Below are 27,098 nucleotides of genomic sequence, written 5' to 3' on the forward strand. Positions count from 1 at the left end.
AATACATTTATGACATCTGCAAGCTAAGTAGCTGCCCACAAGTTATACAAACAATAACATGATATAGACAGACTACATAAATGTTTTACCTTTATTTTAAATTCCAGCTGTGAGTTGATAGTATACATCATTTCTGTCCTTTCCATGCGTCGAGCACCATCATTACACTGCCGAACCAGCTGAAAGGCAAACAACAGTTTGCACTCGTTAATATTAACTCATCCCAATGTGCTCGACAAAGAACGCAAACAAGAACATACACAAAGATGAGTCATTTATGTTTTACACTTTCAACTACATACTTTTGTGTTGTATGCAGGGGAAGAAAAAATGGTTCTTAGTATGAACACTGAAATACAATACAAAAGGTCATAGTTTGAGTCCTACTACTGTCAGCAGTCAATAACAGAATTGCTTCAGCCATGACAAGATGTCACTTTACAGCATGGTATTGCTACAAGTTTCACTCCTAATTATGAAATTCGAAACTTTAGCTGTATCACTGCTTAAGTAGAAGTGTTCTGTCTGTTTAGGGATAATTGCTGAATTTATTTGCAATTGCTGAGTAGTAGGACTTGGACTTAAATGTCTGTATGTTATGAGATCACTGATAAGGGAATCTGTTGTTGCTTCATATTGTATTCCTGTGATTAGCCTTAACACTTATGAAACAATGCAAATCAGCTGCTAGTTGTTTTGAACCTGTGGTTAGGTACTTTGGCATTCAGTACACTATGTTATGTGCTCACAGTGTATTTTGCAAAAAAAATAAAAATAAATATATATATATATATATATATATATATATATATATATATATATATATATCAGACAGCAAATTAATCAATGTTAACCATGTTATAACAACATAATTAGTTCGCCCCTCAGCATTATTCTTCTGCAACTTCTTAATCCTTCTGATTTGGAACCTATCCTTTGTTAACTGGTGGCCCTACCAGCACTAGATGGTGACAGTGGTGTGTTACCAGGTGGACCTACCAGCACTAGGTGGTGACAATGGTGTGTTACCAGGTAGCCCTACCAGCACTAGGTGGTAACAGTAGTGAGTTACCAGGTAGCCCTACCAGCACTAGGTGGTGACAATGGTGTGTTATAGCAGGTGGCCATACCAGCACTAGGTGGTGACAGTGGTATGTTACCAGGTAGCCCTACCAGCACTAGGTGGTGGCAGTGATGAGTTACCAGGTAGCCCTACCAGCACTAGGTGGTGACAATGGTGTGTTACCTGGTAGCCCTACCAGCATTAGGTGGTGACAGTGGTGTGTTACCAGGTAGCCCTACCAGCACTAGGTGCTGACAGTGGTGTGTTACCTGGTAGCCCTACCAGCACTAGGTGGTGACAGAGATGTGTTACCAGGTAGTCCTACCAGCATTAGGTGGTGACAGTGGTGTGTTACCAGGTGGCCATACCAGCACTAGGTGGTGACAGTGGTGTGTTACCTGGTAGCCCTTCCAGCACTAGGTGGTAACAGTAGTGCATTACCAGGTAGCCCTACCAGCACCGGGTGGTGACAGTGGTGTGTTACCTGGTAGCCCTACTAGCACTAGGTGGTGACAGTGGTGTGTTACCAGGTCGCCCAACCAGCACTAAGGTGGTGACAGTGGTGTGTTACTAGGTGGCCCTACCAGCACTAGGTGGTGACATTGGTGTGTTACCAGGTGGCCCTACCAGCACTAGGTGGTGACAGTGGTGTGTTACCAGGTGGCCCTACCAGCACTAGGTGGTGACAGTGGTGCGTTACCAGGTAGCAATATCAGCACTAGGTGGTGAAGTCCATAGCACTGGATCGTATTTAATGGTGACTGCTATTCTGAGCCTGCATAAAGAATGTTTTATCGTAAGCACTTCATCCTACATACATACTAGGACATGCACATACTATGGAAGCTCAGCATGCTTCATCGCCTTACTGTGCCTTGGATCAGCAAATACAGTGTTTGGTACCCCCTCCCAGGCAGAAATACTAAGCTATTGTCTCTGTACCATTCCACCCTTTACAACTGGCTCTTTACTGCTGGATCAACCTATCAAATCCAGACAGCAGCTAGATAAGCAGACCATATAAAAGCAATCCAACCTTAAACTCTGCATATGCAGAAAGCAGTAAAGTCCCAGCACACACTTAGGTAGAACATCTGAAACTTTCTTCTAAAATATTCATCATTTGAAAAACATTTACTGACAGATTATATGATAACAAACATTACAACATTCAAACAATACTTTCTCAATTTATCCTGGGGTTCTGAACCAGGAATACTGGGAGAGACAGCCAAACTTTCATTTCAGTACACTTTTTATGCTGGAGACATCAGTTACCCTGAAATCTTCATACACAGTGATTGATGTAATAGGAGCAGGGTGGTCTGGAACACAAGGGTAATCAGGTGTCAAGGCAAGGTCCTTACCAGAATGCTCTTGCAGAAATTTACAAAGGTATCAGAGTTGTTCTTGTGGACATGAAAGCAGAAGTGGACTTGAAGTTTCTTGACAAATGTCTTCTCAAATTCCTGAAGCCATTACGTACTGCTGTAGTTAAACCGAATGCTGTCTAGGCTTGTTTGTCAGTACTGCAAGGCAATTGTTCTGCCTGTTGGGCACTGAAATGTTTCACTCTTGCTACAAAAAGGAGATGATCTAAAGAAAAAGGTAGCCTAGGGGAATCCTAGAATTTTCAAGGTACATGTCAGTGCAATCAATTTTAAATAGAAAAAAGGTGAAAAGATACTGCAGGTCACAGGCTTTTCAGTTTTATAAAGAATCGACTGTAAAATGCTGAGATTATTTATTTTCAGTGTAAAATCTGGCATTTATGTTTAAAATGTGCTTTCTTCACTCTTCAGCCCCTGTAATTATATACAGATAATGAAAATGTACTTTGTTGTCTGGTACGAGGCACACAATTTGCACAGGTAGTTACTAGTACTGTCTGGAATGTTCTAAGTATCTGAATGCACTGAAAGAGGTAATGCCACTTAGGCCACGGCAAACCCACATATAATGAATTGAGCAGCATGGTATCTTTTCACCTGTACAGCCATCAGGCTTGAAACAACTTTGGTATGTCTTCTCGGAAGAGCAACTGCTCTTCCTCTCAGAAAGCACCGTGGTGTTATCTGTTACTGCATGCGAGATATTTTAACTCAAAGCTCCAAGTCTGAAACTAGAACTCATGATTTTTGATTTCTGATGTCCAAAATAATTGTATATAAAAGTACAGTCAGTGGTCCTGCTACTTGTCTCATTGCATTACTTTTTATTTTATTTACTTAACATCTGTTAACTAGGAAAGTCCGACTTGGAACAAAGCCAATTTTCAGCGGAGGCCCGGGGAGAAATGCTCCAGATGCATGACTTTCTATTGCGGGAGGTAACCGGAGCACCCAGAGGAAACCCACACAAATGCAATGAGGACATGCAGACTCTTCACAAAAAGAACCCTAGCTGAGAATCGAACAGGAGAACCTCTTGCTGTGAGGTGATAATGCTACTGCTGCACCACAGCACTGTCCATCCAGAATCATTGCTGTTACATTACAGTAACATTACAGAAACATTACTGTTTATGAGTCTCCCATTACACTCAACAGATGACACAAGAAAGTACAAAAATGTTAGACTAAATTCATGAAAAATCATTTTTGAGAGATATATATATATATATGCACACACACATATATATATATATATATATATATACACACATGTGCATTGTGTACTACATGTGACAACAATCTCTTGTACTCTCCATATGTCTGGACTATGGGGTAGGGTTGCAAGATGGAAGTCTTTACTTACAGAGAAACACCCAGGCTTAAATTTGCAAAGCAATACATAAAGTCTCCCAAAAGCGTGTGGGAAAATGTGTTATGGTCTGATGAGACCAAGGCTGAACTTTCTGGCCACAATTCCAAAAGGCATGTTTGGCGCAAAAACAACACTTTGCATCACCAAAAGAACACCATCCCCACTGTGAAGCATGGTGATGGCAGTATCATGCTTTGGGGTTGCTTTTCTTCAGGTGGAACTTGGGCTTTAGTCAAGATGGAAGGAATTATGAACAGTTCCAAATACCAGTCACTTTTGGCCCAAAACCTCCAGGCATCTGCTAGAAAGCGGAAGATGAAGAGGAATTTCACCTTTCAACACTACAATTACCCCAAGCATACATCCAAATCAACAAAAGAATGGCTTCACCCCAAGAAAATTAAAGCTCTGGAATGGCCCAGCCAGAGCCCAGACCAAAATTGAATAGAAAATCTGTGGTGTGACCTGAAGAGGGCTTTGCACAAGTGATGCCCTCGCAATCTAACAGATTTGGAGCGCTTTTGCAGGGAAGAGTAGGCAAATTTTGCCAAGTCAAGATGTGCCATGCTGATAAACTCCTACTCAAGAAAACTGAATGTTGTAATTAAATCAAAAGGTGCTTCAACAAAGTATTAGTTTAGGGGTGTGCGCATGTATGCAACCAGCGTATTGTATGTTTTTTATTTTTTTTAGATTTTTTTTCCCCCAACAGATTTGTTTTTCAATTGAATTGTACAGGATATAGGTAGGTCACAATAAAGGTGGGAAACGTTTTGAAATGATTTATTGTGGTCTCATTTTTTATATCACAAAAACCTGGCATTTTAACAGGGTGTGTAAACTTTTTATATCCACTGTATATATTCAAACACACACACACACATATATATATATCTATATATACACATATATTATTTATATATATATATATATATATATATATATATATATATATATACACAGACAGCCACACACGTTTTTCTTTTTTACTACAGTCATAAAAGTCAGTCCTGCTTATGTTTTTTTCTTTAAATAGAACAGCTATGCTTGCAGGGAAACGATTAAATAAAAAAAGTTTAATCCTGCTGACAGCACGGTCTGGAAAGTTGACCTTTTAACATATTTACATGCACTACAGGTAGAGGCATTTCATCTGCAAAGTTTATCTCTGTGCTCAAGGGAAGACTATACAGGTAGCTGAGTGCAGACCTGCAATGTGATTCCTTCCTACTAGTGCAAACCTGTTGTATCTGACATATTCCTTCAGGAAAGCTATACTTTTATCTTAAAGCTGAACATTAAACATGGTAATGCAGGACAGCATGTTGCTGGGGGAAAATAGTATATTTACTTATATCTATTTCACCTCTAAAGGCTCAGCTTATAGCTCATTTACAAAGGGGTCCTTAGCAGGATACATAGCACATGATGGTGCATAAGCTACTTTTGCAATACAGACCATAACACAAATGATTTTGAATGCCAGCTTACAAAGAATACGGATCAGACACTACACAAAGGCAGCCTACACTGCTTTCAAACTATCACCTTCAGAACCAAAGCCAAATCCAGAAAAAAAGGCAACTGCCCCAAACCGAGTGACACTTTTTAAAATATTAGTACTATAACTTGAAGAGTTGTAACAATAAAATAATGTTAATTAACACACATTTTCTGAAAGAAAGGAAGCCTATCTAATGACCATCATGAAGGGCACCCCACCACTTTTTTTTCCCTAAATCATCTATTTTATAAGGGATTGAAGTCTATCTAATTATTATTATTATTTATTAATTTTAATCCACCACCTCTTCTCCCAAAGACATCAGTTTTATAAGGGATTAGGAGGTATGGAGCAATTATGAGTCAAAATTACAGACAGTTGAGAGGTATGCATGGATTCCTCTTTTCCCCAGCTGTATGGAAAACCACAGCATTATTTATCCAACAGACTACATTCTTTTAGAGTGCATCACAATAAAAACAGAAGTAAATAAAATATAAAAACTGAAATTTCCATTGACTGTCGGAAGTACTGTCTAATGTTCCTGTTATGTCTAATCCCACTGCATCCCTTCATAAACTTTGCTTAAGTCTTTCATCATTGTATATGGAAAAAAACATCCCATCTCCCACATAAATGCTCTTTTCAAATATATTCTTTCTCTCTCTTGCTCTTGTACACATTTTTTCTGAAGCATATTTATTCTATGGGCAGTGGCACACCTAACATATTTGACACCTGGAGCAGAAATTATTTTAACCAACTCTGCAACCCCCCCAGCACAGGGAGGTTTTTTTCTAACTCCTCCCCCTCTATGACAATTGCTTTTAGTAATAATCATGAAATTAAATAAAATAATGGGTAACAAGGATCAAGCTAGGAGCAGTGATCAAATCCCCAAAACACCCTGCCATTCTACAGGAGGGCTTGTCCCAAACAAATAACTAGTCCCAGAATCGTGGACTAAGGCTAAATGTCAAAAATGCATTATCGTCTCCTTTGGAAGATTCAATAGGACATTGACAACACATCTATAAGTGCTGATCGAGTAGTTTGGGATAGTAACTTATGTGGACAGTTCACCCAAATTCTATTAGGAACAGATCAAGATGAAAGACATATAAGGACATTCTGCAAAATTTGGTACAGTTACAAATACAGCACCCAGAGAGAGAGAGAAATATTGCAACATATTTGCATGCAAATGCACATTTAGTCACTTAAAGACAAACTATAAACAAAGCAAGACCAAACATATTAAGCAAATAGAAGAACATTCTGTAAAACTGGGGACAGTTTCAAATGTGTTTCAGACAATATTCCAACTTATTTCATACAAATACACACTAGCTGTTAATGCTCACCTTTAAACTGAGCACCAGTTACTTCATCAACAACACAGTTAGCCACCCCTTTTGAAGAAAAAAAAAACATAAATATTCCAATTTATTTCTCTCAAATGTGCAATAGCCAACCCTTAATACCAGACTTTAAGCTGAGCAAACAAAGAGGACAAGTTCCCATAGCACAGCCAGCCACCCCAACCGAAAAAAAATTCTACTTATTTCACAGAGAATGCACACTAGCCAGCCTTTAAAATAATATGAAAAGGACAAAGTTACTGCCAACCCCCTCCCTCCCAAAAAAGCATAAATATTCAGATTTATTCACACAACTGCATCTTAAAGGTGGAATTTGAACTGACCAAGTGAAAAGGACAAGTCACTGTCATCCACAGTTCAGCTGGCCAACCCCCAAAAGGATAAACATATTTCAATTCATTAATACAAATATTCACTTGGCATCTTTAGTGGCAGAATTTAAGCTGAGGAAAAGAAAGTGAAAGAAATGTTAACCCACAGCCCCACAAGCTACCCCCATCCCACCAACACAAAAAGAAAAACAAAACAAAAATGCAATGAAAAAAATATCCAGTTTCAAAATATTTAAACAAATGCGTATGCACACACATGCCAAACTTTAAAATATTCAGACAAATGTACACACACAAGCCTAGTCACCACCCCCCTCCAAAATAATAAACAAAATCTGGTTATATTCATATTAAAAAAATGTTTATAGTTAATACTAAACTACTATGTAAAAATGTCCTAGGAAGTATAATCATATAGTACTGTATATTCTTAATAATCCTTCTATATTTGCTTTGTATATTACTGTATTGTTTTTGTATGTTACTGCACTGTATGTAAAACGGAGCTTTTCTCCTTGGCCCTCCGCTGTAAATGTGGACATTTGTCCAGTCAGACTTTCCCGGTCAACAAATGTAAAATAAATAAATAAATTATCTTCAAGTCTAGTAGTCCACAATGCCCTGGCTGATTCACTTGCTCTGATTAATCTTGTTCACCAGGTTCAATTAAACAAAAAAATTTCCACTGAAAACTGTGTACTGCATTGTACTACTGTACAACCTGAATGCTGCTGTTACTTTTAGAAATAACCGCTGCTCCTTCCAGTCTTGTCTGCAGTTCCTTCTGAGTGTCCTCCAATCCTGTACCATGTTTTCATGCATGGATACATGGATACACACCAGAGGAAGAAACAAAGCAATTACTTCAGAGCCAAATCATGTTCAAATGGGTCCCTAGGCAGCGTAAAGGATTGGGCTCTATACACACACAGGCACATGCACAGACATACACAGACACAGACACACACACACACACACACACTTCAAATTTTATAGCACTAACAGACATTTGCTAAACAAAGCAATACAGTGTCACAATGAAAACAGACTTAATATTAACAGTAAACAACTCTATCACTGAGACTCACATTCATTGAAATGGCAATGAAACTCGCATTGAAAGAAAATGCATCTGGCCAGCGGCAGATAAAATTCACTTTTGGGATGTTTTCAAACCATAGGCTCCTTGGACACATATTTAGGACAACGCATACATGCACGTATTCTCAGATTCATCTTCCTGATTGTCTTAAATTATACTCTTTGTATAATACAGCACCACTTTTTAAAGTGTGTTCTAAACTAATAGTCTTGAACAATTTTCCAGTAAGTAATGAAAAAAACTTATGACCTAATAAAGACAAAACTACCCATTTCAGAACATTTCAACCATAGGTCACTCAAAACTTCTGTCATTACATCCACCTACCCCAGTTAACATACACAATCTCTGCAGAAGTAAAAGTCATCTGAATAATTCCACATTAAAGAAATCTGTAACTAATGAAGAGGTTGCTGTTAGCAAACAACTTTATATTTCATTGTTTCTTCTACAAATAAAGTGCCTGTTGTCCTTGAAGAACAAACTGCTTTTGTTACACTGAAAAAAAAATAATACACTGGTAATATTGAAAAAGGGATTGGATGGCAAACTGACAACATAACGTAGTAACATAGTTACTAGGCATCTCATCCAAAGGAGGACACACTCAGGACTGCAGCACCTCATCCTCAAAGTACAACACAGTATCAAGCAATCCAGCTACACGCTGTGGGAGCAGAACCCACAGTCTTCTACATCAAAAAGCAAGTATGCTACCTGTTATGCTATTATCATTCGATAAATAAAACAGATACAAATTGAAAACAGGCATTGCATGAGCAGCAATAAACCTCTCTTTCCCTTGTAGCTCACAATACTTTGAAAATGCACCGAAGCTTACAATTCCTTGCAAATGTACTGAAACTCAATTCTTTGAAAATGCACCAAAACTCATGTTACTAGCTTGGCAGTTGCTGTAAAGGATTCAGTCTCTTGTTTCCTATAACCAAGGTACAGAGTTTGAGCCTGAGGAAATTTATTAACCTGAATAAGCTCTCAACTGTCCAGAATGTCCAGATTTTTGCCTCAGGTTTTTGGTCTGTTCCTCACAAAAATTGTGTTTTTCTTTCAGATTTCATGTTGTATAGAAAATGCATGTTTACAGAAATCCTGCTATGCTAACAATGTTCTAAGTTATTAAGAGCAATATTTAAAATCTGTCGCTATTTTTGGACTTTTGTCCCCACATTACTTTGGGGTTTGCTCAGATTTGAAAGGTATTCTAGCTAGCTAATTCACTCACTCAAATTTACACACACAAACTTTTATTTAAATTTGACTTAGAATGGTGAAAAGGAGTAGGCAACAGGTACGTGCATCGAAATACATAGGGACGCACAAACAAGAGTGTTCTTAAAGAAGAAAGCCTTTAAAGGCTCGGTCTAGTTTTATTTTAAACTTTTGCATTTTAAAAGCAAAAGGCTTGTAAAAGCACAGTTGTACCTCTTTACTGTTTGCACTCTACGTGGACTGCACCCTCCTCCCCTCATTAGTATGCCTCTGTCTATGGCTTTTGCTACTTCTAAGGTATCTGAAAAGTTACAAATATCATCCAGTTCCCTTTTTGTTTTCCTTGGTTACTTATATTCAAGGTCATATGATGCCTCTTCAGATAAAATCTATTGTTAGGTCTACACTGGTCCCCCTTCTGCTGCCTGACTCTATCTTTTGTCCCTGTGTAGACAAGCTCACCAAAACAGCACAAAAAGATGTCAGTTGTGTTTCACTATTTGCCCATTGCAAAAGCGCCATAGTGCTTCTTAATGTTAATATTCCTGCAGAGTTGTAGCTAGTGGCTAGTGCAGTTTTCCAGTCTAGCAACTCAACTCTCTGAGTTGAAGACAAAACAATAATGGTCCTTTAAACGGTAACACATGCTCGCTGTTACTTCAGTCAGTCTTTAGATACAGTAAAATACAATTTATTTTTGAAAATCACAGCTTTGTTGGCAACTTTCTGTTTTCAAGACAGTAAACTACACAATACTGTGCATTTGGATGCAACACATGGCAAATGCCACAGCAAAATTACACAATCATAACACAACTGTATTATAGTACATTCAAAAATATTTAGAGCATATACACACACACATATACATACATGCATAAATATATATATATTAATGATGTTGTTGTTGTGTCTTTTGGCTTTTCCCGGTTAGGGGTCGCCACAGCGGAACTCTGGTCTGCTAATGATTGGCAGTAGATTTTTACATGCCGAGTAGCCAGCTCTGACGCACAACCTTGAACGAAGGTACGCCCATTCACGCATGTCTCCACACAGAAGACGCTTTAGCTGAGAATCGAACAGGACAACATCTTACTGTGAGGCGACAACGCTACCGCAGCACCACCACCACAGTCGCTATATATATATATATATATATATATATATATATATATATATACGTATACACACACACACACACACATATATATATATATATATATATATATACACACACACACACACACATATATATATATATATATATATATATATATATATATATATATATATATATATATATATATATACACACACACACACACACACACACACATATAAATACACACACACAATCTAAAGTCTGGCAGTAAAAGTGGAGTAACAAGCTGTCTCTTGTAGTCCAGATTTGATTCCTCAACTTTCATTTGCTTTCTGCATGACTCTTATTAGCTTATTTGCTAATTAATTAGAATTCAAATTAGCAGCTCATTTTTGCTAATTAATTACAATTAACTGTATGGCATATCTAATTAATTAGAATTAGCAAACATTGAAACTAATTAGGCTAATTAGATTTTTAGTTAGCAACTTACTGCTACCTTAACTTGCAGCTTAATCCAAATGTTCAACTTGAAAACAATGTAGTCACTGTCAAATCATAAAAGTTAAACTATATCTGTAAGTACATGTTCAGCTAAATAATCAACTACACAGGATAACATATTTAAAACAATAAAAGAGTAAACTCATCAAATAATAATATTCATCAATTGGTCTCTGTTATACCTGGCAATGACAAGCAACTCCAGTGATGTATCACTAATTCGCCTAGCTGAAGCAACGTAGCCAGCAGCACTGAAAATCATTTCAGTTTGTTGAAGTAGCAGGTATACAGTGGTGCTTCGAATGTAACTTGTATAAGCTTGGAAGTGATTCTTGGCACGCAATGTCACGCCATTAGACTAGTGGCTCCAAGCTGCTGCACGGTCATGACAAATATGATCCCAATTGTGATTCATTGCTGTTTGTTGGTGTGCTGTTTTTTTCCATTATGTACGAAAACAGAATGTCCAGCTGTGAAGCTGATGGTTGTTGCTGTGATCTTGGCATGGGGACAACTTCTTCTACAGGTAATCAATGTTTATATGACTGACTTAGTACTTGCATCTCAGTCAATAATGCCTGTTGGGCTGCTTTGCTGTCACCTGGATCTGTTGTCCATCTCAGTTTGAATTTGGATCCACAGTTGTGGTGATCTGGCAATGTGCCTGGCGAAAAAGATAATCCCATTTGTTGCTCAATGATGCCAAGAGACTTTACTTGACTGATGTACAATGCTGTAGTTCAATCTTCTCTATGGGTTTCTTCAAGTCAATTATTGTCGGTAGAATGTGACCACTCATCACAACAACTTCAGACTGCAGGCGAACAATAGCCACTTCAAATGGACTCAAGAGCTGCTCCATTTCTCGTAATACAGCAAAGTCATTTGGTGTGAGAGTAATACTGGATCGCAGAATATCGCAAACTTGCTGAAGGGTTCCTTCATGTTGTGATTCGATCTTAATTGCCGAAATTATTGACAGTTTACTGTTCCACTGTGTACTGTTTGAGGACAGAATTCAGATCGGTGCTTCTGCCTTCAACAACTCCGTAGCTCGGCATGACTTATGAAGACCTGGCACAAAACTATCACATTTGGCCAGGACATTGTTTATCTTTGGTGAGGCTTCAGCAAGTCTGGAGTGAAATACCAACTGCAAAGTGTATGTGCCCTGTAAGAGTACTGCACAGGTACTGGACTGCTACCCTCCTCTAAGTTGTTCACAATCAACTGGAATATGCTCCACCTCTTCTCCTGCTTCATCCTTATCACCTTCCTCCTCTTCATCTGCATCTATCACATCAACAGGCTTCAGGAATGCCTTCACCATGTTGGCAGCATTGTCTGTGACTATTCTGACAACTGCCGTCTGACTTGTAAATCGTTTCATAACAGACTGATAAATTATGGAAATATTTTCTGCCATATGTGAGCCTGTAAACCTCTTCATGTTCAAAAGTTGCTTTTCCATCTTCTGGTTCTGTATGAATGACAGGCTTACTCCAAGGTAGCCATGCATATGCCGACTCCGACTGGAAAATATATTAGCTTGGGGACAGCAACACTGAGAATCATTCATCATCTTCTCAACTGTTTTTATCACCTGTCTGTAATGATCATGAACTTGCATGGCAAACTTTGCTCTGGTTGGAATATGGCACAACGTTGAAAAACACTAATTTGAGAATGAAATCCTTCTTTTCGACCAGACTCAAAGGAAACATATCTAGCATGACAAATTTGATGACAGCATCATTGACTCTGTCACTCGAAATGCTTTGTGATTATTGATGAAAATATTTAGTGAGAGAACAAATACCATCCAGATCCTGTTGTGGGTTCTTCCTTTACATGTTTCTCTCTGCCTGTATTTGCCAGGATTACACAACTTTGAATAACTTGCAAAATTAGAAGTCATCCTTGTTGGCTTCCAATCGCTGTTAATTCTTTTCTTGCTGGTCTTACACACTCCAGAAATTCATGTTTTATTATAACATTTAGTTTAAAATCAGTGGAAAAAGTTGCAACATTATCTGGTATTTCTTGAACAAACTCTGCCTGTTTACAATCAAACTAAACAGTAAACAGGAACTGGAAGACAGATGTTATATGTGGTGTAGGTAATTAGGTAAAGTGAGATTCGGAACTGAAACTAGAAAGGGTTGCTGCTACGGTAAGACGGTAAGTTAACACACTGTTAGATTACTACATTTCAATTGCTGGTAAATAAGTAACAGAAACTTGTTATGCAATTTGATTTCAATTGTAAAAATATATCTAATAAAGCTTCCAATTAATACACTAATTAGAATTAGTTCAAAATACCCAATTAGAATTAGATGGTTATCCTAATTAATTAGAATTACTCGATTTTCTAATTAGCTAATTAATTAGACAACACTTCTTAGCAAATCTTTTAATCAGTGTTCTTCCTCAACCATACCAGTCAACTTCTTAGCAAAAAAAATTCAGGAACAAAGCTTAAAATAAAGAGGGGCAAAGGACGAAAAACAGGACAAATTTTAAAAATTGCTCTAAGAATGTTTCTAAAATATGGAAGAATCTGCATTCAAAGCACTTTGTCACAAACCCATGAGAAATGGGGGGGAGGGGGGTATGTGACACACTAAAGGGATGTATATCAACCCAGACTAACAAGCAAGATGCAAGTTCATAAGTGTATACTAGACCACTAGGGCCTATATAAGCCTAGCCGTGCAACCCAAATTTGACCTACAAATTTGATTTATATAGGTGGTGATTTATGACTGCCTCTGTCCATCAGAGACATACCAGGGGTGAACTTCTGATTACCCATCCATTGGTCCAAGTTTCACTTAAACAGGGATAGGTAGGAATTCTGCTTTACATGGAATTCTCTGAGAAACATCTCTCTCCAACATGTCCTATTTATGTCGCAAGCAAAATTTAGGTCTTTTTATCTAGTAGTTCTGATGCTGTTTGTTTTGTCAGTATGCAAAAGGTTCATCAAAACAGGGTCCAGGGATGCCTTGTATGCCAAGCAAAGATCAACTCTCAGAAGTCTGTACACTGAGCAGACAGACGGGACTTTGAAGAGATCAGTGTAGGACATTGTGTTTACTCCCTGTATTCTGTTTGCATCGAACCTTTGCGGCTCCCTGTATTCTTTTTTCATGGAATCTTTGCGGATATTGCTGCATGTATCTGGTCAGGTATTTACCAAAGAAGGCATTACACTTTATGATGGATCTGATTAGGGCCAAGTACAGTGGTATGATGACCACTCTGGACCCAGACGCCATGCACCCGCTTATAAGTTCACCAACAAAGAAAGATTTTCTTACTGCCTTGGACACATGCTGATTGACTGTGGCCCCAGATCCCTGACTAGTGAATCAATTTTAAGGATGTTTTATTAATGACGTGGTTACCCAGGGTGGTAGACTTCCCAACAGGTACTATGATGTATTTCTTAGTATTGAGTTTTAAGCCATGACTTTGGTACCAAGCATTTCTCTGTGTTACCTTCATGAAGGGTGTTATCATCTTGAGGGGATTCAATGACTACTCCCAGTTTGCAATCATTTGTTAACTTTGTTAGCCAAAGGTGTTTGACATTGGCTTTGACATCTAAAGTAGATGCCAAGGAAGAATGGGTCCAAGATAGAACCATGGGGGAATCCACTGGTGACCAGCTTCTTTGTGGAGGTGTCTTCACTGATTCTAACTTCATGGGTCCTAACAGTGAGCCAGACAGCTATCCTGCATGTCACAGAGGTTTATACCTAGTTTTGTAAGTCTGCTGACAATGCCCGAGTGGGGTACTGTATCAAATGCTTCAGCCAGATCTAGGTAGGTATTACACACCATTTTCCTCTCATAAACTGCATTAGTGACCTTTTCAAATAAGTCCACTGGATTCAGTAAGCATGATCTTCCTTTGACAAAGCTAAACTGGGATGGATCCAGTGTGTGGAGGTTTCCTGTGTCCTTGATAATTTCCATGATAATTCTTTCCAAGACTTTGCAAATAAGACTAGTCAGACTAATAGGTCTGTAATTTCAGGATCTGTTGAAGGTCCTTCCTTATGGAGGGGGATAACTGCCAAGATTCCTTCATTCACATGGCACAAATCATGTTTTAAGACTCTAGTTAAATAATGACTACATGGGTCCTGATAAGTCATATTTTAGACTATTTATGGAGGCATCCTGAAATGTTAGTGGGGTCCACTGAGGTTGTGTTATTAGCTTTAGTGAGTGCAGCCACTACATGCTCTCTTGTTATAGCTGAAGGGACAATACTTGATGGTATTTTTAGGGGATGGTTGGGGTTGACAGGGGGGGTAAATCTGGAACTGAATCTGTCCTCTAACAGGTTCACTACATTGCTGGGCTCAGTAAATGTGGTACCATTAACCACCATTCAGCACATGCTGTGTGCTGTCCTTGAGGTTTCTGGCACAGCTGTAGAAGGCCTTATTGCTATCTTTCACCTGGGAGGCTACATCAACCTCAAAGCTGACTTTGCTTGGTCTAATTAGCCCTCTTAGCTGCCCATTTACTTTGATGACAGTTTCTATCTTTATGGAAATTACCCTTCCTGATTTTTGACAATTTTTTTTTTTCTTTTCCTATATACCCTTTTTAATCTGGGTTGCCACCAGGGCAATTTGTTTCTAGGGCTAGTCTTGAGATTATTTCTGGTAGGTAAAGCAGCCTCTATGCAGCCACTGACATAGTTGTACGGAGTTTCTGACAGCAATTCAGCATAGGCGGCTGTGTTCTCTGGGTTTGGATGGGCACTTAATTCTGACAATCCATCACTTAATAAAAGGTAACATTCACCTTGGAATGGTCCCTGTTACTGGTTGTAATGTGATTACAGAGTTGATTTAGATTTCAAAGGAAACAGGTTTTTGGTCGGACCTTACCAGAGAGGATGAAAGACTGGGGGGGGGGGGCATTCTCCCATTTTTGTAAGCAAAAGATCCAGTATGTTGGAGCCTCTAATGGACACAGTCACAGTTTGGCCATGGGTGTTTGTATTTACGAAGTTCAGGAATCTCTGTGCCTCCAGATTTGAGGCCAAGCAGGATTCACAGTCTATAGACAGGTAATTAAATCTTCCATGAGTAGGGTGTTAGGTTGACTGGTAAGTGTTTCCAGTACACCCAGTTATGCATTATGAGCTTCTTGGGACATGGAGCGTGACCAATAGCTGGCTAGAATATGGTACAGGATGTATAATGACACACCTCCTCCTTTAGCCCTTATCTACACAGCTACTGGTCTAAAAGTGTTGAAGGAACTGAAACTTTGCACTGTTTGGTTACTTTCTGCCACTTTAAACAATGTCTCAGTAACTACACAGATGTCTTCATTCTCAAGTCTATGGAAGGTTTGGAGGGAGTGTAGTTTTTTTGTTTGGTATCCTGGTATTGAGCAGAAACACCTTGAGGATCATGTGAGTTGAGTTTTGCTATGTCAGTAGGTTTGTCAGTTTGGCATTGCCTAAAAAAGGTGCTATGGGAGAGGATAAAGATTTAGCAAGTATTTGAAAGCCTAGAGGGGAGAGGTGTAGCCCATCCTTGGCAAAGCAACTTAGCTGAAAACTAACTCCTCCCAACGTGACAAATATTGGATCCCCTTAGAATGACGCCAGAAAGACAGGCAGTTATTGAAATCAATCTTTTTTTGCTCATATTAGGGCATCATCCTTCGTGATAGTAATACGCTGCTCAGTGCTACACTAATATGATGCATATAGTCAGAGTTTGATATTTCAGTAGAGAGGTTGCTTCAAATTCTTCTCGCAATCTGTGTTTGTCCTCCTACCTGTCAGGTATGTTAACATGTCTGTTTTGGTCTGTCATACAGAATGTGGTTTGACATTAGTGTTTTAGCATCAACCCGCCTCGTCTAACATTATGAACAAGTATATTTTAAATATTGCAGGTATAAACTGAAAAGATGACTGAAGAAAATATGTACTTAACAAGCATTTTCTGAAATAATGAAATCTGGTATTAATAATTTTCTTGTTCATTACCGGTATCCCACCATCTCTTCTCTCAAAACAGTCACGTTAGAATGGATTAGGAGGTTGGGCAAAAAAAAAAAAAAAAAAAAACAGCCAAATCAGGCACTTCCCTGGAAAGCAGGGATACTTGAGAAGTATGTCCATGTCAGTTATTTAAGGCTGCAGGCATCTAGCAGTACTGTTATTCCAGTTAACCTGTCTGCAAGCTGTGCACTCTGTTCCCTGTTTGCCTCTGTTTCATTAGGCTTTCGTTTCCATGGTCTTCCAGCTGGAAGTTTAGGTAGGTGGGGATACTTTTATAGGTTGGTACTAGGCTATCGGCCCTAGGGCCTATACAAGCCTAGCCATAACAATTCCCTGGATATTTCTTCACACAATATTTACTTCCCTGGACCCCTGTCTAGCTGACGTGATCACTGGGGTGAATTTCCTATCTCTCATCCAATCGTCAAGGTTCCTTTTGAAGATGACCATGGAGGTGCTCTGCTTGACATGTATGGGCAGTCTATTCCAGAGTATGGGGAGTCTCTGGGTCAGGAACCTATCCCTCCAGCATGTTTTTCTCATTGTGATGACAAGGTTTAGATCCCTGGAGCGTGTGGCTCTGAGGGATTGGGATTTCTTTACGTGGAGCATGTCCAACAGCTCAGGGTTTGACATGGCCCTGTATGTTAAGCAGAGATTGCCTCTGAGTAGACGATATGCCACAGAGTATAGCTGTAATTTTTTTAGACGGTCAGCATAGGGCATCTGCTTTAGGCCTGTGATTCTTTTAGTGAGGTATTTCTGCGGCCTTTCCAGCTGTTGCAGATGTCTTGTGAGGTACATACCAAACGGTGTTGTACTCTATAATGGGTCTAATGAGGGATGAGTACAGTGGGACAATGGCCTCCTTTTTTCTGGATGAAAAGCCCATAGTGATGAGGTGTGCCACATAGAAGGATTTCCTGACTGTTGTGGCGATGTGGTTATCTAAGGTGAGACCACTGTCTACCTGTGCCCCTAAGTCTCTCATCACACTTTCAGCGTTTAGTGTACTGCCACCTATGTGGTAATTAATGAGTAGATGGTTTTTCCCAAAGGGGATAACTATAAATTTCTTGGCATTAAGCTTGAGCCCATGGCTCTGGCACCAAGCATCTGTTTCTGTAAGGCCCTTTTGTAGAATATCCACATCATTTGGGGATTCAATAATGGCTCCCAGTTTGCAGTCATCTGCGAACTTTGTTAGCCAGAGTCCCTTAGTGTTGGCCTGTACTTCAGAGAAGTAGATGCCAAACAAGAGTGGTCCCAGGACTGAACCCTGAGGTACTCTACTTGTCTGGAGCTGGATATGGAGTCGGCTACTTTTACAGTCTGGGTTCTGCCAGTAAGCCAGTTGGCAACCCATAGAGTGACGTAAGGATTTATGCCCAGCTTAGTAAGTTTATCTATGATTCCAGAGTGGAGGATGGTGTCGAAGGCCTTGGAAGGTCCAGATAGGCTGTGTGGACCACCATACCTTCGTCCACTGCTCTGGAGACTGATTCGAAGAAGTCAGTCAGGTTCAGGAGACAAGATCGGCCCTTCACGAACCCAAACTGGGAGGGGTCCAGTGTTTGAAGGTTGCCAATGTCTTTGTTTATAAGTTCCATGATAATGCGTTCCATGCCCTTGCAGATCAGGCTTGTCAGACTGATGCGATGGTAGCTCCCAGGATTCAAGGTAGATCCCCCCCTTGTGGAGTGGGATAACTGTAGCTGTGCACCACTCAGTGTGCATGAAGCCTGAGGTGAGGCTATGATTAAACATGACACTTTAGGATCTTACTGTGGCTGTTTTGTTTACTGGAGCTTGAATTTGTGCCTTGTTTGATAAAATAAAATGGGAGAGAGAGAAGCTTATGAAGGTCTGTGTACCTTCGCTTGCAGTAGTGTTAACAAGAGGTGTGGACTACTACTGCTTTTGTTTTCTCCTGTGTTTAAGATATGGGGCCTTGGTGCTGCAAATGTCTTTCGATTTTGCTGTGTGATTTACAGGTTGTTGCTCTCATGGCATTGTGCTTTGTCCTTTTGTTTCTTGGGGGATGGGGCGGTCCTTTCATTTGGGTTTTATTCTATTGAGTATTGCAGTTGGTATTTCCTGTCTCATTAGTCAAGGATGTCCCTTTGCAAGTTTTCAGTTTTCCTTTCTCCTAGGGCTAAGTTTTCCTTGCAATTAATTTGAGCTGGAAGTTTCTTCTTGAAATTTTATTCAGTGTCAGGATTTTCTCCAACAACATTCCAAGTGATTGTGACAGCCCAGACATTGATACTGGTCATTAGGCAAAAGTGGGTGGGTTACAGCGTGTCTTAGGGCGGTCTTGGGAGTCTATTTTGTTGATGCATACATATCATAAAGAAGGCAACAGCACTCCTCAGCTAGATTTTGTTGTTGCGATTCAGGGCACCGTTCAACAGACTCTGGATTCCATCCCAGTCACAGCCATAACTAGACAGTTTTACCCATGAGCATGGTTAAGCTGCTATTATATCTAGGAAAATGCAAACTCATCAATGCCTGGCACAGCCAGTTCAGCTGATCGAAATATACTGGCTTTTCCAGTATAGGATTAATGGTACAGTGAGGATTGGGCAATATGCTCTTTTCACCACTGTACTGCAATCTTGGAGATGACACACGTGTATGTGTGTGTGTGTGTGTGTGTGTATATATATATATATATATATATATATATATACACACGTGTAGATATATATATATATATATATGTATACTTGGCAGGGAGTGTGGGGTGCATGGGGACTTGGTGCCATGCAAAAAAACTGTGTTTTTTTTTCACTCCTTTGTGGATCAGTCTTTTGGTTTTTGACAATTAGGCATCAACAATTGTATGATCAACTAAATGTCATTTTGATGGAGGGTTTTGTTTCCAAACATATATATAACAACAAAATAAAGACAAAGCAATTCTATAATACACAATTTATTACAAAAGATGAAATGAAAGCATTTACTTAAGCAGATAACGTTTCCTGTTTTTAGTAGGTTGACTCTTTCTCTACTTGGTGCTTTTCTAGGCTCATCTTAGTTATTGTTTTTTGTACGTGTGACATATGTGAGCTTACCTTGGGGTCTGCAGTTATGCTGGAGTGGGGGTAGGCTGGTCTGACCCTCCCTCCCTTTCCTATTTTTCATGGGAGAACAGTTGGGATATTGTCTTATATATTTACAGCAAGAGTCAGGGTTATTTACTCCAGTGTTATCCAGCCTTAATAATATTTTTTTGTACAGGTAACGTGATGCTTGCAAATGAGCTGAAGGCTCAATGGGAAGATTTCGCTCTGCATACCAGTTCCTTCATGATGGGGAAGGTTCTCATTTGGCTGGCACTCCAGGCCTATCTGCAACCAACTGAAGTACATCAAGTGGTCCAGGAACATCCAGTACTGAAAATTCAAGTTCATCATAAAAACGTCAAATTAGGAAATAGAAGGGTACTCCAGACATGTGAACCATACTAACCCTGCTGTCAACTCTTGAAATCTGCAAAGTCAAAAGCAGTGAACCAAGTTAACTTAGGTTCAGAGAGATTAGGGGGGGGGGGCGTTTGGTACAGAGACAGATGGAGGAGGAATACATGGCACAGTTTTTAGAAACCTTGTCAGAATGGTAGGGTTAGGCTGATTGAGTCATCGAGATGGGCAAAGTTCCCTCATAGCACATAATCAGGTCTTTAAGGGAGGCAGAGCTAGCCATGTATGAGGTTTCTGTTGTGCAACATTCTGCTTCCACTCTAAACAACCACTACCTAGGCAGACTGCAGAGGTTAATATAAGTGTAGGCCACTTAATTGTTCCCTCCTCTTTCCCAGATGAGCCTGCCTAGAGAGAACGTATCCTTCATGTGGTTAAAGAAAAAAAGTCTGAGGCAATTTTGTTTATGTTCTTGATTTAATTGACCCAGATTGAGTGTAATTTATTTTGAACCTGATGGGGGGGGATCTGATGGCTGCCTTAGTGGTCACTGGAAAGAAACAGTCTAACGGATTCAGGATTCACAGCTAGAATAACTGGATACTCAGCTTCATATATTTCATGGCAGTTTGAATAGAAAAAAATTAATTACAAACCTTGCCTCTACTTACTTCCTTATTATTAGCTCATTGTTTTAGATGTGGCATTGCCTGGTTCTGGTATGATTTAAGTTCAGAAAATTGAAAGCAGTCAATAATAAAGTGGGAACAGTGGTATCCAGACATGTAGCTAGGTGTCATAACTGACAGACTTAGTTTGATTTTTCCAGATGGTTTTGAACAAACCAAAGACAAAGAGAGGGTCTGTTGGGCTTACAATAATGGCTTATATTCTTAGTTAGCTTGCTATTTTGGACACACATGCTTTCTGTGGGAAGAACCATCCTATGGTGAAATGCTGGTCCAAGGAGAGCTAGGCTCCCTCCCACTCTGTTGACAGGTTAGATGTCAAGATCTCCTCGAGTAATCCAGAGGCTCAGAATCAAAGCAGTGCTCTCAATAAAGGAGGTGGGGGTAGTTTTCAGAAGCCTTCAGCACAGGTATCAGTACCCATTCTCCTGTTAATGTGGGCCTCCTGATTCACCTGTTACAATGTTACCCTGATTTTTCAGCAAAACAAGAGATATTGGAAGTATTTTCTGTAGGTTTTCTATTGAAATCATTGGCCTCTCATCACTCAAGTTATGTAAGAATTTAAACTCAATCAAGGGAAATGAATCGGAGGTTAAGAAACTTTTTTTTGAGGAGTTCCTCACTAATAGAGCACTAGGTCCCTTTCCCCTTCCTTTAGGGTGTCCACACTGGGGTTGGTGCTTCATAAGCAATGAGAGTTTCACTTGGTCAGTCATTTATCCTTCCCTTAAGGGACCTCTGTTAATGATGGTGCCAACATTTAAGAAGCAACACTATGGTATGCTTCCCTTGATTATGCTATTGCTGTCATTAAATGACTTTATTCCTACCCATGGTTAGCAAATTAGACATCACAACAGCATTCCATTTACTTCCAATCCAGGAGTAGTACTGGTACCTATTATGAATGTTTTTTGAGAGAAAATTCTTTTTTGACACAGCCATGCCTAAGAGTTGTGCCATGGCCTGCACTATATTTGAGTAGTTTAGCACAGTATAACAACTGTACTGGTATCAAAGGGCCCAGCCAACCAGTGATTCATTACCTAGATGGTTTTCTAGAAGTGGGTTCTTTATCTAGATGGTTTTCTAGAAGTGGGTTCTGGTTTCACTGTGGCCAAAAAAGGATTGGAAATTTTCAATCAACTTTGCTAGGAGTTATGGGTGATTTGGCAGAAGAAAAGGTGTTAGGTCTGGCTAAGTTACTAATTTTCCTAGTTCCTTGAAAGTTGATACAGAGTCATCATGTTTTTGTTTGCCCTGGATAAGCTTTCTAAGAACAGCAGCTTTATAAGGACATTTTCTAATGTAAGGAAGGTCAGAATTAAACTTATGGAATGTTGAGCCTCTTCAGTTTTGGGTGCAGGGTTATAGCACCAAGCAGGACCTTTACTAGAGATTTGGCAAACCTTCTTAAGGGTGGTCTGCAGAAGCATCATTAGGTCAGGGAAACCTTGAGAGTGAAGAATGACCTCCATGTTTGGTATCAGTTTTTGGCAGTCTAAAATGTCAGTTTCCTTCTGGAAAGGTAAATGGATCTTCTTACAGGACCTGCATCTTTTCATGGATGCTTTTAGTGGGACGGGCTTGAGGATTTATTGTAGGGACCATTGATTTCAGTCCATTGGCTTTTTTCTTGGTCTGATGAAGTGAAGATCACCACCACTTATGCTAATCTGGGTGGCTTCTGTTGTAAGGCAAGATTTGTTTTCCAGTCACAACACAATGTTTCATTCAGATAATTTAGTGGTTGCCAGGTTCTCAAGGAGGAGTCTTCTAAATCTAAATTGGTTAGGTCATTGCTCACAATGTGTGTGTTTTGCACAGCTTTCAAATTCACCATTTTATTTTTTTTCAGGAAAGAATGTCACTGGCAAATTATGATAGTGATCCATTTCTTCTGCAATTTGTTTCCAAAAGCACAGATGGAACCAACAACTATTTCCTGCACACCTGTGGCTGATCCGAGAACAACAATGTGGTTGGTCAATAATTCCTGGGCAGACAGATTTATGGGTCAGTCTATCTTTTTTGGATGTTTTATTTCAGCTTACCACTTTCTGAAGGAAAATGTTCCTCACTGCTCATTATTTGACTGCCAGATACAATTCCAAACAAGCAGTTGGGTCCATAAGTATCCACTTGCCTGCTTTGAGCATGATAGCTAAAGCTTTTGGCCACCCAGATTTCATAAAGTCCAGGATTGTTGCCAGGATTCTTAAAGGATAGGATAAGTCCCTTGGTGTGGCAGTTAACAATTGAAGGCCTACCAGTAAGGGTGTGTTGGGGGTAATGACAAAAGGGTGTCTGCCTGGTGTTTGGGGATCCTTTTTCCCTCTCAGTTTGGACCTTTGTATTCTGTTCCCTATATTGGGAGGCAGAGTTGGTGAGCTAGTTTGGTCCAGTGTGGGAAACCTGACAAGTTTCAGTGACATCTACAACATATGCCAAGGTTTGAAACCATGTAGAAAAAATGAGGATGAATGTTGGGTTTCAACGCGAAAGCGCTTACTACTACTATTCTGCTGCAGTTATTGTTGTCTACAATAAAGAAGAGTTTATTCCAGTAGTGATTTTCTTGGACTTATTCGTTGATTTTTGAGTATCAGTTTGTGGTGCACTCCCTATCCTCATTTTTTCTACATGGTTTCAAATATTTAAGGGGAGTGCTTTACCTGGCAGTGTGTTTTTCTTTGGTTACTGTATATGCCAAGGTTTGATTATCCCAAGATAACTATCTTAGTTAGGACTGTGCAGGTGTGATGCCCCCTTCAAGTGGGAAGTACAGGGGAGGGTCCCCCTTCCCCAACTGAAATCATTTTGATAAATGTCCACATGACCTGTCCTTCTTAATTCATTGAAGTGGTTTTATCATAGCTTTAATGAAGTGGCTGCAAGAAAACTAAATGAATACTGGCTCACTGTGAAAGAAGAAGAATGCCTGTGCTGGTCACTGTCAAGATCACATGACCCTGACAGAGGAGTGGTGCTGTTACTACAGAGGATTGTTAAACTGTGTGTGTGTGTGGGGGGGGGGGGCTTTTGATCCTTCCCCACAGGAAAGCCATTGGTGATATCATGACAGCTAGACAAACAAAGAAAGCATTTTTCTGTCAGTAAGAAGCAAAATAACCTTAGACGACACACTTTTATTATTTATACTCAATGAGACACCCTACATGTGATTTCTACAAACAGCCAAATGTGGAATAGCATATCTCCGTTTGCAGAATACAGCTTTCTATAATTTTCTACAAAGTACCAACAATACAGATAAATGTATTTTTAGCTTTGGAAAACACTTCTATAGGCTGACTTTTATTTTATACATTTATTTATTCATTTTCATCATGTTAGAGGACTGGTTGGCCGACCCTTTTCAGCCATGACCTGTGCCCAGATGGCACAAACACCATACATAAGAATACAGAATAATAATTATTGACAAATAATGATGCACAGATGTTGACAGCATATCGTTTCATTTACATACAATATGTTAAAACATTTAGAAGTTGAGTTTGTTTCACTTACAGACTGTACTTACAGTTTGGTTTATTTACGCAGGTAGTAACTATCTGTCCTGTAGTGAAGTGACCCTCACATACTGAAATCAGCATGTGGCACTCTCTGAGTGACTTCACTTGAGATATATTTTGCATCTGCCTGCCCCACGCATTCAGTGAGTTATAGGAATCTTTCCCTACCCTGCGGAGGAATGGGTAGAAAAACACTACACAATCTTTGTGGAGTAGTCATCTCCAGTGGCATACAGGGATAAAGTTTAATTAGCTGCTTGAGCAACTGATGGTAAGGCAGGAGAGAATGGGCACTGCACATCCCTGGGGGAGCTGCTGGTAGATCTCTGTTGGCTGTTTCTGCCACTGTGGTGCAGTACCGATAAGTAGTGCTCCATCAGTAAGGGGATGCCTTGTGGCTGCTCAAGCCAGTGATGGCACCTTCCTGTTTGCACATGCTTCATTTGCATGAGTAATTATGGTGGGACCATTGGCATCCCTTGTGGTGATACTGGTGGGCATGCCCACCACCAAGGAGTGGGGTGAGGATAAAATATTTAGAAAAATGCTCTCATGGCCAGGGATGCCAGCAAGTGTGCAAAACCACCTCTGATGCCTGTGCAGGATAACAGCAGTTCCTCAAAGAAGACCTCCTTAGGCAGATCTGGAGGCTTAGTCCTCACTGGTAGGTCAGTAGGGCAGGTGTGCTACTGGGGAGGTGTGATGGATGACAAGCTAGGAGGAAAAAAGAAAAAGAAAAAAAAATCTTTGTCAGGATATTACCTGTAATGGACTGAGATTTTTAGGTATGCAGCATTTCTAGAAAAATAACTATAATGCTGAATGACCTTCTATATATAACAATCAAATTAAAAAAAAAACAGTAAACCAGGAAGGAATACTTTTGCAGAAAATACTTATCCAGGTGGCATTTTTTATTATTAAAATGTCAAAAGTTAATTTCTGGAGAGATGCTGTACAGGACACATCAGTGATTTTCTTGACACAAAGATTTCACTAATCAATAAGCAATATAAGACAAAGAAGTGCCAACCATCTTGTTTTGTTCAAAGAAAGTAGCCATAGTTACTGAGCAAAACTAGCACAACATAGATTCCAAATCTTTAGCCTTTTAACACAGAATTAAACAGTCATTACAATGGACTGCCTAGGTATCTACACTCAAAAACTACATAATAGTGATTTACAGTGATTGGGACAATAGACAAATCATTTTAGCTATATTGCAAGTGACAAGCTACATTCTAAAACATTACCAGAAAGTAGTAGTTATGCAGCAGTAAAAGAGACGTCAAGCATTCCCAGCCACAAACAAGCAGACCTTATGTAGTACTTAATTTTAGAAATGACACAATTAGCACACAAGGCTAAAGTTTTTGGCAAAGAATTGCATTTTCAAAGCTAATGATTAAGAAATCAAAAAGCAGACTTATCCAAAACCATTACTCAGGAAAGGAGAAGCAAGAGACACTATATCACACAAATATCACATTAAAAATACCTGGATATGAAAGGTCATTAAGAAAATTTTAAAACAGCAAGTGAAAACAAATACAGAATGACAATATAAAGACAAGTGCAAGACAGATGCGATGTTTGCTCAGAGTGTTGATGGAGAAGTACAGAGAAGGTCAGAAGGAGCTGCATTGTGTCTTTATGGATTTAGAGAAAGCATATGACAGGGTGCCTAGAGAGGAGTTGTGGTATTGTATGAGGAGTGTCAGAGATGTAAGAGTGGTACAGGATATGTACGAGGGTAGTGTGACAGCGGTGAGGTCTGCGGTGGGAGTGATGGATGCGTTTAAGGTGGAGGTGGGATTACATCAAGGATCAGTTCTGAGCCCTTATTTATTTGCAATGGTGATGGACAGGTTCATAGGTTAGTACTAAGCTAACTGCCCTTGCGAGCTATTTTTAAGCCTAGCCAGTTATCCCTTGTGAGACTCAAACCCTGCACCTTGTGTTTGTAAGGCAAACACCTTAACCATTAGGCCACCCTCCCAACAGACGAGATCAGACAGGAGTCCCCGTGGACTATGATGTTTGCAGATGACATTGTGATCTGTAGTGAGAGTAGGGAACAGGTGGAGGAGACCCTGGAGAGGTGGAGATATGCTCTAGAGAGAAGAGGAATGAAGGTCAGCAGGACTAAGACAGAATATATGTGTGTGAATGAGAGGGAGGATAGAGGAATGGTGAGGATGAAAACTACTTGGGATCAACAGTTCAGAGTAATGGTGAGTGTGGAAGAGTGGTGAAGAAGAGAGTACAGGCAGGATGGAGTGGGTGGAGAAAAGTGTCAGGCAGGATGGAGTGGGTGGAGAAAAGTGTCAGGAGTGATTTGTGACAGACGAGTACCAGTAAGAGTGAAAGGGAAGGTCTACAAGAGGGTAGTGAGACCA

The 27,098-nt window shown here is 39.7% G+C and overlaps 1 protein-coding gene across 1 annotated transcript in view; it reads right to left on the bottom strand.

The window, feature by feature from the left end:
- ARHGEF26 (Rho guanine nucleotide exchange factor 26) overlaps positions 1-27,098 on the bottom strand; it is a 1,375,009-nt gene that overhangs the window by 478,734 nt on the left and 869,177 nt on the right. Inside the window, exon 10 of the mRNA XM_044070517.1 lies at positions 90-179. Within this exon, the coding sequence (XP_043926452.1) occupies positions 90-179 (90 nt within the window). The remainder of the gene's footprint in view (positions 1-89; positions 180-27,098) is intronic.

This window comes from Protopterus annectens, chromosome 4.part1 (assembly GCF_019279795.1).
Source record: "Protopterus annectens isolate FY-2018-M chromosome 4.part1, PAN1.0, whole genome shotgun sequence".
NCBI lineage: Eukaryota > Metazoa > Chordata > Ceratodontiformes > Protopteridae > Protopterus > Protopterus annectens.